Source organism: Dermacentor andersoni, chromosome 9, assembly GCF_023375885.2.
Source record: "Dermacentor andersoni chromosome 9, qqDerAnde1_hic_scaffold, whole genome shotgun sequence".
Lineage (NCBI taxonomy): Eukaryota > Metazoa > Arthropoda > Arachnida > Ixodida > Ixodidae > Dermacentor > Dermacentor andersoni.
The window spans coordinates 59,088,814-59,101,788 of NC_092822.1; the positions used below are offsets into that span (position 1 = coordinate 59,088,814).

The 12,975-nt window shown below is 45.9% G+C and overlaps 1 protein-coding gene across 2 annotated transcripts in view; it reads right to left on the reverse strand.

Moving 5' to 3' along the window:
- Positions 1 to 1,361: 1,361 nt before the first annotated feature.
- Positions 1,362 to 12,975, reverse strand: part of LOC126528081 (ras-like GTP-binding protein Rho1) — a 39,595-nt gene continuing 27,981 nt past the window's right edge. Inside the window, exons 1-5 of one of the 2 annotated variants that reach the window (XM_050175945.2) lie at positions 11,026 to 11,134; positions 9,944 to 10,110; positions 7,184 to 7,384; positions 5,827 to 6,009; positions 1,362 to 4,837 (exon numbers count right to left, since the gene is read on the reverse strand). In XM_050175945.2, the coding sequence (XP_050031902.1) occupies positions 4,799 to 4,837; positions 5,827 to 6,009; positions 7,184 to 7,384; positions 9,944 to 10,099 (579 nt within the window). In that variant the 5' untranslated portion in view covers positions 10,100 to 10,110; positions 11,026 to 11,134 and the 3' untranslated portion in view covers positions 1,362 to 4,798. Of the gene's footprint in view, positions 4,838 to 5,826; positions 6,010 to 7,183; positions 7,385 to 9,943; positions 10,111 to 11,025; positions 11,135 to 12,975 lie in introns of those variants that run through there. The other variant, XM_050175944.3, reaches the window with a different exon arrangement.

Consider the following 12,975-nt stretch of genomic DNA (forward strand, 5'->3'; position numbering starts at 1 on the left):
CCCAAATGAATGTTCCGAGCCACGTTGCTTTGTGTAGTTGTTCAATACTTTGCTATCGCTACCAATGCTTCCCTTTCAGGCAAATCGGCAACATTTTAGAACGGTGGCTTAATTCCGTGACCCCAGAGCACACGCCCGAGACTGTTCCATGCTTAGAAACTAACTAAAAGGTAATTACATGTCGGACTTTTGTGTAACTGAGCATAAAAGTTGTTCTGATCAGTTATTTCACCTTTGCGTTTCAATTTATGCGGACGGTACATATGGTTACCTCCACCTAAGCAGCAAAGACAGAGACTAGAACACATACCAATTTTTGCTGCTTAGTTAACATCCTTTGGAAGATGGTAACATGCAACTTTACAGGTCCAGCTTCGCAGTAAGTAACAAAGAAAAAAAGAGAGAGACAAAGCGTAGCACTAGTTCTCGGCAGTCTAATTTTAGAGATCCTGCATGTGGCCAATATCAAACTGTGCATGGCAGCATAAACATCAGAGCAGTGCGAAGGAATTTCACAACATATCCAAGAACTTGCTATTTAGCCTGGTTCGCCACAATTCAGCAGTGTCTGCAAAGCTGCATCCAGCCCAAAAATACCGTTCTATGTTAGTTATAAGCATACATTCATTACATGGTGATATCGGCAATAAAATGTTACATCCAATGATTTATTTCAGTTTAAGAACCCCCAAAACCCCCAACTGCTCTGTACACCTTTGGCATGCTTTTGTACAGTTGAACTTCCTCATAACGAAATTGTATCCGACAGGAAAATGCCTTCGTGATACCTCATATTCATTACACGCATGTTTGCTACACACCAATAATACGGAGGAATAATTTATATTTACTGCCTTATGTGTGATGATTAGTTGTATTCGTGTTCATTACATTGAGGTTTGACTGTACTCCTTTCTTTTGTACAGCTGGCCAATAGCGGGCCCTAACAATTCGTCCATTTCTAAAATTCCCTATTGTGGGTTTGCGCTGAATGTTTTATTGATGAGTGGTAATCTTGAGTGATCACTTTTGGAGATGCATTCACTTTTCACAACAATTCATGTGGCCATACGCACCAAGTTCATCGAAGCATATGGCCATAATCCTAGCATTGCACGAAAATATTAAGCTTCGCACAGTGCAAGAAACGATGTTGGCCACGTATAACACCTACGCAACCAGTGCGTGTCGTGCACTGTAGAAGTCCCGCAAAAGCGATCGCTCAAGTATAGCATATAATAATGCACCACTGACCCCCTATCTCTCAGCTTCGCGCCAAGCCCCCCCCTCTAAGTAGAGAACATGGCAGTTTCTGTTTGCACTGTTCGCAAATACCAAGCACTTCCGAGTGAAAACGACACTTTTCACCAAAAGTATGCTTTAATAATAATAATAATAGTTACAGGAGGCCTACCATACACATAACCGACAGAACAATGCACTAAGCTGTCTTGCTTCCCCGTATAAAAAATGCGCCGTCATCACAAATGCTCGGCACTGGTACAGAAACAGGAGGTGAAAACAGCGACGTCAAAAAAACAAAAGGAAACGCGGACATAGCTTTCTTTTTTTTAATATGTACAAGAGGAGAGAGAGAATGAGACATCTTCTCTTAGTTAAGATGGCATCATCGCACCTTGCCACGTTTCCGGTTAGAAATGCCTAGAAAAAAATAATAAAAGACACTCTGGAGGATGATTAACTCGCGAGCAATGGCGATGACCTCGTGAGGAGCAAAAAAAAACCACAGAAGCCATGTAGCAAAACAGTGGTAATTCACGGCAGCAACACTTCCTCACGAAAGCCGTAGAAATCCGCAACATTCCCGAAGCTCTTCATTGTGATGTCCGCTTTAGGCTTCTTCCACGGAGACAAGCCACAACAACACCGACACAAAAAAAAACAAAAATAAAGCTCTTTCTCTGCAATAGATTACAAATAATGTATATAGTACCGTACAGACAACAATCACTCAGCCTCACACAAGTGCAATTAAAAAATGTGCCCGCCGTTTGTTTGTGCCAGTGCACAGAACTAGTCGAAGGAAGTGTTTGGCGATGCTGCAAAAGACAATGCTGAAAGAACACTGAAGCAGTAGTTGTTCCGGCTTGAGACAGCTTGTTCCGGTTGCTTGAGACGGCCGTCGCATGACCACCGGCACAGGTGCATCCATGAAAACTTGCTCACTAACTGCTTGCACCAACTTTTGGATGATGGAATGAAATTTTGAGAGGTTGATTTTTACATCTCGCTTGGTCCTCAAATATTCCACATTTGCACTAAGCAAATCACGTGGACCAGGCGCTGTTTACAAGCAAGAGAAATCTTAAAGCCAGCTGTAATCGTTTTACGTAGCTGTCATTACGTAGCATTGCCTACTAACATCTTTCTATGACCAGAGCTTAGTATGAAATCTTTTACTGGTGGCACCCCCGGTACAAAATACATCACAATGAGGATATTGTATATACATAATCATGTGCGCAATTTAGACAATGACCAAGCGTCTTTGGTAGCAACAATGACAATGCTTAACACACAGAGGTGCACCAACGACCAATGCACTTAAGCAATTTTTTCGTATGGATTCCATTTCGGCAAAACTTTCAGCACCCGGCTACATCTCGGTTTACCTCCGAGTCATGGTACTAAAAAATTTGCTTTTTCTCTGTGAACAGACGTAGAAGGAACACTTAGCAAGTGCCAAAGGAAAAGCTACTGCAATCATGTCAAGACTTGCAAGCAAGCGCTCTTTTTTGCACTATGTTCAGAGGCTACAGTGCGTACAGTATCACGAACAGTGCTGTGTTCAGAATCAATCAATACAAGCATGAACAAAGTTTGCAAAGATGCACCGGTGGGTGCGGCACTGCGGGGCTGGATAGATGAAACATGACGCACGCTCGACATCGAGTGCTTGTCGATGTTATAAACTCGGCACGATTTAGCGCTTTTTCAAGGTTAATTAGGTTACGGCTACGTCCTCCATTCACACAAAACTCCTTCCTGAGTCGCTTCCAAGTGGCTTCTACATAAAAACCTTACAATTTTTCTCAGAACGCTCACCTGAGATGTGAAAAAAACGTCTGGTCCTGTTTACAATACTTGCTCCATAAGAAACTAGGCAGGCAAACGAAACAAGGAGCAGGGAATGGACTAAAGGTCAAACTAGCAGAAGAGCAAGCAAGTTCGTGTGCATTTTCCGGGGCCAGCCATGACTCACTTCAATGCTGCTTAGTTAACATGCTTTACAGGTAACTTTACAGGTCCAGCTTCGCAGTAAGTAACAAAGAAAAAAAGAGAGAGAGACAAAGCGTAGCGCTAGTTCTCGGCACAATCCGCACAATTGCTGGATTTAAGCTCTAAAACAAGCTATTTATGCTTCAACACCGATCGTACAACAAAGCTAGGGTAGCAGTCTTCCCAGCGCGCGATGGCGAGGCAAGACGGAAATAGAAACAGAATATAAAGAAAATGAACATCAAGCAGAAAAGCTATTCAAGGAAACACTGCTTACACTTTATAACAAAGACAGAGCTTGCAGAGAAACTCCAGTCTAGGTCGCAGGCACCAACTTTTTAAATAAAGAAAGCAACGACTACTGCTCAAGAGTTACTTCAACATTCCACAGTCCCCTCTGCTTTCCACCTCCGTTTTGCTCAGTGTTAGCAAAGACAGCCATTTGGAGGGGGGGGATGGTGGGAGGGAGGATGGGATTATTCACAAGGCATCTGACCAGAACTGACAAAAGAAAGGAGGGGGAGGAATGGTTCAGAAAAATTTTTCCAGGCACTTGGTCTAGGGGGCTGCCTACTTTTGACGAGCACTAACTTGCCGTTGTAATCCCTGGCGCTCGGCTAAAAGGGCTCTGACAAACAGTGCTGGTGAGTGCCGCACGAAACTAAGCCACACTCGGTAAACACTGAACATGGTTAGTGGTCTGTTCAAAGTGCAGCGGTAGACACAGTGTCAGAAACCTCGTGCAAACGTGAAGTACAAAGACCAATCACTCGCGCCAGTGCCACTGCAGTTGCAGGCAGCTGGCCACCACAAACTGCACTCCCCGATCCAAGCATGAGAAACAACTCGCACCAAAAATTCAGAACAAGCCGCTCTCCTCCAAACATGTGGCAAGCAAGACTTGGAACATAAGTTTGTCTGCTGCTTGCCTGAAATTGCTGGATTAAGCTCTAAAACAAGCTAAAAGCTAAAACAAGCACTCAAAACTGCTTCTCCATGCACTTAGGCCTTCCTGCCTAGGCATCATCCTCGCACAACAAATGTGGCATGCGGAAGGCTTACGGAAAAAAAAAAGAAAAAATAGAGGGAAGTTGTCAACGGCCCAAACACACTCGCACCACCCCCATGACCACAAAATGCCCTTCAATGCGACACAAACTGGCAAAGAGTTTCTTCTTATTTTGCACAAGGCGACGAAGCGTGACCGGCACTTTCTTTGAAGCCCTCGAAATGCCAGCAGCTCGAACAACATTCAAGGAAAACCACGGCCTCGCCGTGCAACTTTGCACGGCCAACGCAGAAGCAAGCTGGGCCCGGCCCTCGCAGCTCGGCTCGGAGGCCTGGCAGCGACGCACGGAGAGGAGAAGATGGGACTCGGGTTGTTGACGACAACGGACAAGAGAGGCAGAGACACCTGACGCACAGTGCAGAGTGCAGATGGAGCGGGGAAGAGGCGGCGGCGGCGGCACGCACAACAAAGCGGCGCAGACACTGCAGCGAGAGAAGCTCCTCCAGCCCCCATCTGGCTTCTCACCGGGAACGGGAAAAGGTTTTCACTCTAGAGCAGAATGCACTTTGTCTTCTTCGGCCTCTTGACCTGCAAAAGGTAGGGTGCGAGGCACAATGTGTAAACGAGAGGCGAAAAATTCGCAATGCACGAAACCAGCGCAACATCAAGTGGGACACAAATCAGTCACGGTAGGCGCATGGTATAATAGACTGCTGAAGCGCCGAGCCTACAGGGAGGCAAAGAGAAGACATGGACACTACGAGACACAGGTGTGGTGTCTACGTTTCCTCTCTTCGTAACTGTGCTGGTAGCGCGCTTCACGAATCCAGCAACCAATAAGCCCATCAACAGCCAGAGGTGCGAAAGGTTACAAAGATTACACAGAGGTTACGAACTGTCTGTAATTTATCGGCATAGTCTTGACCCAGATTAGCCAAACGTCCAGACTTCTCCTTATTCTACTGAGCTATTAATAAACCAGATTTTCTTTTTATGATGCACACCAACTAGCTCAATTACACATTCTTCTTTTTTTTGTCTTCTGTTAAACTGTCATAAACATAAAGACAGCTCCGTTCTTTCTTTTGTGTGTGTGTGTACCTGTGGTTTGAGTTGTGTTGTAAGCTAAACATTGTAAACCCAACCTCTATTTGTATCGTTAACCATGCTAGACAAGCAGCTACTGTACCTTCCTTGATGTAAACAGTGACATGGTAGGATACAAAAATTTGCGCCACTTTGTTGCACGTAAACTGGTGCGGCTCCTGACACCGACAGCATCGGTTATCACCGGCTGGACCCCTATCTCAACTTCTTTTTTGCACACTTTTTTTTTTTTTTTGCAATCCCGCACCGCACCATCTACCAAGAGCGCATTGCAGACCGAATTTTTTACTCGCAATGCTAGACGCCATCTTCATAAAACCATAGCAGCCCAAGTTCGTAAACCTCACGAAAAATCCCGGAGTGTAGACAAGTGCACCGTAACGAAGCCCAAATACAGCTAGCTACGTAGCTAACTATGAGTTCTTCTCGTAGCTTGCTACGAGAAGAACTACGTAGAGAGCAGCACCCACCTGCAGGGCGGCCCTCGTTGCAGTCTCGAACACCTCGCGCACACCGTCCTTGGTCTTGGCAGAGCACTCCAGGTAGCCGTAGGCGTTGATCTTCTCCGCCATGGTGCGCCCTTCCTCTGGCGCCACAGGCTTCTGCTTCATCTTGGCAAGCTCCCGCAGCGTGTGCGGGTCGTTGCGTAGGTCCTGCGCAGAACAACGTATAACCGATTGAAACAGCTGCACCGGCTCCCGACAAACGTCAACGAATCGACCGGTCAAATTCAAACGGACACTAAAAATAAGAATTTGAGCTGTGCCAGTAAATTACACATCTGCGCTACCAAAAAAGTCACTCTTACCATGAAAAGGATCTATAAACAAGAAAAGGTGCAAAAACAAAAGACAGGTGGCAATGCTGCCTTAAAGTTCCCTGGAAAGCACTAGCGCTCCGTGACATCATTAAGTTTGAATGTGCCTCCTCAAGCCACATTAATTTTTTATTGTTAAATATATGCATTGTTGCATTCTAAAATACCAAATGACTGAACTAAGCTTCACGAACCTTTTTCTTAGGCACGACAACCCAAATTACAAGAGCAACTTCAATACTCCCAACGTCACGCCACCATACTGACACTGGGGTTTGGGCGCAAGATTTGAAAAATGGAAGCATCTTTGATCTTCATTTTCTGTTCCCATGATGAACCTATTACAGTGAAACTAATGAAACCTGAATTTTGAATGAATACCTTAATGTTTTTCTTTAGTGTCCCTATAATTTAGAGACATGTTCCACATGTCATTTCTTTGCGCTAAGTGAAGGCGCAAATCCTGTACACCATAGAAAAAAATACCGCCATGCGGCAGGAGCACTCCAAATAACTTACTTCATTTCGAACTGGGAGGCCTTTGACATTCTTGAACCAGCGTGGCAGTTTGCTCTTGCCGATAACGACCGCGCGTGTATGAGCCATTCACATTTTGCAGCTAGCAAAACTGAGACACGCACCTTGCTCGTTTTCCCAGTGTGTTGGATGATTCAAGCGGTTTTGCTCAACCAGCCAATCAGTGTGCACAGGGATGCATCCCCTGGTGGGATTCATATTCGATGACCGACAACCGCACTTCTCACTATCGTTGTGGTTTCGAGCATTGCTTACGTTTCTGCGGACAGATTCACCCAATAAAGAGTCATTTGCTTGGCGCAAATGTATGCACCCAGGTGGTCAATGCACTGTAGTAATGACACTTGCGCACCTACCGTGTGAATCCAAAGCTACTCTTCTAACGGGTTGCTCAAAGCTACAGAAAGGAACCTAAACTCGCAGTTCTGGCAATGCTCTATTCTTCGCCGGCACTGCAGCGTGACGGTACGTACCTTTTTGTTCCCCACAAGAATGATGGGCACATTGGGGCAGAAGTGGCGCACCTCTGGCGTCCACTTTTCTGGGATGTTCTCCAGGGAGTCCGGGGAGTCGATGCTAAAGCACATGAGGATGACGTCTGTGTCCGGGTACGACAGGGGCCGCAACCGGTCATAGTCCTCCTGCCCCGCTGTGTCCCATAAGGCCAGCTCAACCTGAATGAAAAAGGAGAGGGCCAATGATGTGAGCAGTTTTCAAGGAGAACTCCTACATTTTTTTTAAAGACTTCTCAAGGCAATGACAAGGCATTTTCAGTGACACTGGACCAATTGAAAACTAAGAAAATATGTAGTGGGCGTCGTGAAAGCCGGACCACAGGTGATCAAAGTGCTGGGGACCTACTCCAACAAGGAAGTTGGAAACATACATTGGTGATAAACCTGTGGCTTTGTTTAACAAAAAGAAAAGCTTCATGCATGTGGAAATGTAAAGGAAAGTAAGCCAACCTGATTCATCTCTTTTGCTGCATTGTTCCTCGCTGTCTGTGGTATCTTGTGCCTATGTACATACTGATGCCAACCAAGTTACATTAAAACCATTTGATAGTAGCACTCTGTTGCTTTCTGTCTTCATGCTCTGTCTACACTCAACATGTCTAATTGCGAAATAGTGGCTACCTTGTGTACTTCGATGGGTATGTGTGTGACTAGTCTGAGAATACCATACTTCTCTATATACAAGCCGGCAGAACTGCTTGTTAAGTTATGTATCATTGTGTGTGTATATGACATGTATGAAACATTCGTAACAGCAAACTTTTTTGCAAGAGAAATGCAACCTTGTTTATTACCTCACAGAAATAAGCATGCCAATTGGAGTGCTTATTCAATGATGCATTGCATTTGTTGACACAAGACGACCCTGAAGGCAGTGAGATAGAATGCGACCGCAACAAGTCTGAGTAATCCTGCTTACTTGGTAATCCAAGTAATCCCTAATCAGAGTAAATAACTAGGCTGAGTAATCCTACTCATTGGCTAACACCAGTATATAGGCTCGCAAAAGCAAAGCTCCGATGAACTCTACTCACGAATAGCTCCGACACATTCCATGCACAAGTAAGTGCACTGTCCTCAGCTTGTCTCGGGAGTGCAGCTTTCTAAATGGCACAATACGCATTCTTCATTCATGCCCTTTGCCTTCATATTTATGTGCAAACAGCGTATGAACCTGCTACAGGTCCAGAGCCTTCCATTCCCGAATGCCTATAGTATTTCTAGGCACGACTCAGCGCATGCAAACTTGAATGAGAGGGCAGGTGCCAGTAATTGCCCAACAGCAACCCTCAAAGCAATGCAAGACCACCCGGTCACAAAAGGCACACAATACCAAGCTGGCTATCTGAAATGTCCCATCTGTGGCTTACACCTCCCACAGCGGAAACAGAAGGCAGCAAGGCCAAAATAACAGCCCAACCACAATCTACACACACACACAGGATTTGCTATTACTCGAGAAATACAGTGCAGACTTCGTTACTACACTGCAAAAGTTGGTAGTGTCATGCCGCTGTCAAGAAGCAAAAGAGCGGCATAGTTTGTAGCAGGGACCAAATATGCAAGCACCAAACAACAAGGTGGGCATTGTGAATAACATACATTTGTCTACGAAAGATAGTTTGAACTGGCAAATGTTTGTTAACAGAGCGCAAGAGGTATGCACAAAAGTGATGGAATAGGATGGATGAATGAAGGGCCACCATAGTCGGTTACAACATAAGGACATGCTCCACCCACAAAATCACAAATGCATCTGCTATCCCCGCCTCCAAACCTCAAAACACGGTTCTCAAGAGACATATATATTCAAAGAAATTTGCCTCCATTGCCGCATACTATAAATGAGCGAATGTTACTGGCTGGCGCATCCATACAAATATATTAGTCATTGCATTCCTAGGCTGTCATTGACTGTGGTATGATAACTCCCAATGTTGCCTATAGACTATCAATATGCACATCGTATGTCACTTTAAGCAGGAACTAAATGACTAATGTTCTCCATCTCACAGGAAGTTGAAAGAGCAGAAGCACTCTCTCCCTCATCAAAAGAGTGAGCCAATAAAATTACTGGCCTAGCTAGATAAGCTAATGTTATCCACTCAACCACAAAGCATTTATACAGAGCATTGTCCCTTATCAAGAAAGCCAAAGTCTATTTTTGTTTCACTGCATTAGATTCTTCCAGCGCTGGTCAAATTGATGCTGCCGTTGAACTAGTTTTCAACAATGGTGCCTTCTAATGAGCAGACCAACAGTGACCAACCTAAACTACTAACAAGCACTTTGCAGTCCTTCACCACACACGGAATGCCATACATCCGTTTTATAAAGACGAGTCTCCGCTTTTAGAATGCGGGCGCGGAATAAGGAATATCCACGCACTGCGCGCATACCAACAAGTAGCGACACACGTACAACATAGATCTGACCGCTCTAAATTCTAAGGCGACAAATTAAAACTGCTGCAGCAGAGGTTGAAATCTGTAAGACACGCTCATGTACGAGTGCGAACTGAAATCCAACCGACGCATCAATTCCGGCGTCACCGCCTTGCTACAATTACAATGCGACAGGCACTTCAGCGGTTTCATAATAATTACGCTGGTACATCAAATGAGCGGTTCTGTGCTTGCAACAGCCCGCTACAGACTAACGTAAAACAAAACAAAAACAAAAAAAACAGAGACCAAACTTATAGGACATGTCACGTACCTGTTTTCCGTCGACCTCGATGTCGGCGACGTAGTTTTCGAAGACCGTGGGCACATAGACCTCGGGAAACTGATCCTTGCTGAAGACGATCAGAAGACAAGTCTTTCCGCAGGCGCCGTCTCCGACTATCACTAGTTTTTTTCTGATCGCCGCCATCTGTGGTCTTTCTGCGAAATAAAAAAGAAAGCAGAGAACGGGCACGGCCACGTTTTCGACGGCCTGCAAGTGGCGTAGGACGAGACAAGAGCGTGCAGCAGCAGTCACTCAACTTCCGACAACCAGGCGGAATTCGCCATGACTAACGTGCAACGGCACTTCTCGGGCGCCTCCTCGCATTTTTTTCATACTTTTTTTTCCTGCTCGTCAAAACTGTCCGCTTTTGCCGGATGCGAATGGAAATCGCCGAGAGAGGCCACAATCGGGCTTCGAAATGTATACGCCGGCAAAACGTAGCTATTTCGGGACAAAAATGTTCCCGCGAGCCGTCGCCGGCGCTCGGAAAATCAAGACGTTCCTTCGGCATACCTCGCTCCCGTTGACAAGGTCAGCAAAACGTGCCGCGATGAAGGGGCCAAGCACGTTATCTTACGTGAAACAAGTGCAGGCCGATCGGCTCGATCGGTTACCGCAACGCCGTGCAACTCGGACACACTATGTGAAACACAGGCAACTGCGGCGGGCGAGAACGCGAAGCGATGCGAAAATCGAGCAGAAAACGGGAAAAGGCCGAGAGCAGTGCATTTTGTTTACTTTCAGCTACGTCCGCGATTGAAAAAGTAGGCAAGAGCTGCCGCCAGCAGCCCGCCAACTGCGCGGCCGAGCACAAACTGAAGCAGAACTCCGAAGATTCGCTTTAAGAAACGGGCAACGAACGCTCGATCAAGAGAACCAAATGAAAGCCGGTACTCGGAGCGCTAGGCCTAAGCTCACAATCGGCCATGCAATGCACTAGTGGGGGGCTCAAAAAGATTCCAGCGGCGTTAGCGGAGATAGCGGCGTTATGCCAAGCATTCCCGGTGGATTGAAAAGCCGATGTAATTCTGCGGCATTGGCTTCGCAAGCGTGTCAGAGACGCTACTTACGTTACTGTAAAAAAAAATATAAAGTTGGAGTTTGACGGCTGTCGTCGCACACCAAGGAAAACGACCACACCTCGCTAGGTAGAGCGAGCGGCGGGGTACCTCTCGCGGAGGCGAGGAGGTAAACAGCGCTGGTGGAAAGGGAAAAGTGAGGGCATTCGCTTGGAATGTGGCGGGCGTTTTGATGTAATGGGCCAATCAACAAGTCAGGAGCGCGAGCGTATCTCCGGGATTAAAAGCAACAAAAATTCGCGGGCGCGTTAAGTTCGGAAGAAACAAAAGGCACCGAGATAAACTCTGCCGAATTGGTGGACTGGCTCGAGTTTCGAGCGTCGCTTGAGTCGTACCGAAGCATTCGAACTTTAGAAATGAGAAAGAAGACACGAAATTGCAGGCCGGTTCAGAAATATTGCCTGCACTCGAGGCAAATGAGGCAACGCGCCGTTCCCGCGAAGTGTGCGCGCATCGGCGCATGGAATGAAACGACAGCACTCTCAATGATGTCACTGTAAGACCTAGTAAATTGTCCTGACACAGAACAGTCAGTCGTAACGCTGATGCTGTCCTACCAAAACAGTGCCTTCGCCTAATTTCCAGCGTTTCCGCCGACTAAACATCCACGCACCAGGAGCCCCTGTTATAAAAAAAAAAGTTCAAGAGAAAATTTAAAAAAGAAAGAAACGTAAGCGGACTGCTCTCCAGTACAGCGCTTCTGCATAGGAAAGGAAGAACGCCAGGCTATACGTATTGCAATCAACCAACTCGATTTCTTTTCTTTTTTTTTTCTTTTTTGCCATCGTGTGTATTGTTCACGGCCAACGGGCAACGAAGCATTGCTATATGCATCTTCCCTTCAAAGCTTTCGGGGTGCACTGCGACGAATGAGCGCATCGAGTGAACGTGATTTGCGTTCCGCTTGCATACGCAAACCGCTCGAGTCCCGTAGCAAAGCAAACGTTTGGTTTTTCAAAAAAATAAAAAATAACAAACGCTTCGCGCCTTAGTGAAGCAAGGAGAAAAGAAAGAATAAGAACATTCTAATAAAGAGTTCTATAAAGGTTAATCAAGAAATCGGTCCTGGTGTTATGCGTTTTCTGTGGGCGTTCTAGTAGAAAGTGGGATATTGCCCGTTTTCTCGCATCTTCGCCGCTTCGTCGTGACGTACGTCACACACACAGCGCAGGCGAACACACTACAAGTAAGCCGCACGTGTACTTCCTTCTCGAAAGAACTTCTCGAAAATACTGTGCGAATTACTGTTGTGCAGCTGTGTCGAACCTCACACTGCACATAAATAAATTCTGAAATTCGGCATATCAATCAACGTTAAGCGTCATGCTTTTTTTTTTAAGTGAAGGTAAAAGGAAATAGTCAAGCTTTAATTATATGCACTTTGGATTGCAGCTGGGCCAATCAAAGCGTAAGCGCGAGGTTCGGCAAGCCCGGAAGCAAGCAATTAGGAACCATAGCGACGCTGCAATTAGCAACGCTGCCTTAAAATTCCCGCGCCAGCTCTCTGTGACGTCACGGATATTGACAGGGTTTTCATATGATGTGATCAATATACATATAAATTCAGGACTTAAATTCTAGGGGTGCGCAGGGGGCCCTACCGAGATTTGCCAGGGGGCGCAATGAGCTGCTTCTGCAAGGTGAATTTATAAATAGAAAACAAAAATTGTTGTATGTACTATTGATTGCGAGTTAACTGACTGAATGGCTCATTTAATTGTTGTTCTCCTTCCCCACGCGTACGACGAGCAGCTCATGTATGCACGAGTCCTCCCCCCCCCCCCCCCCCCCGAGCACAAAGAGACATTAAGCAGGGAATATAATCACAATTTGCTGATAAGGAATAAGTATCTATTGTATTGATTTCGAGAACAAAGGTTTTGTAGACTTCTGCATTTCTCGCGTGCAAATTATATGAGCCGTGCGCAGACATTCGCAAAA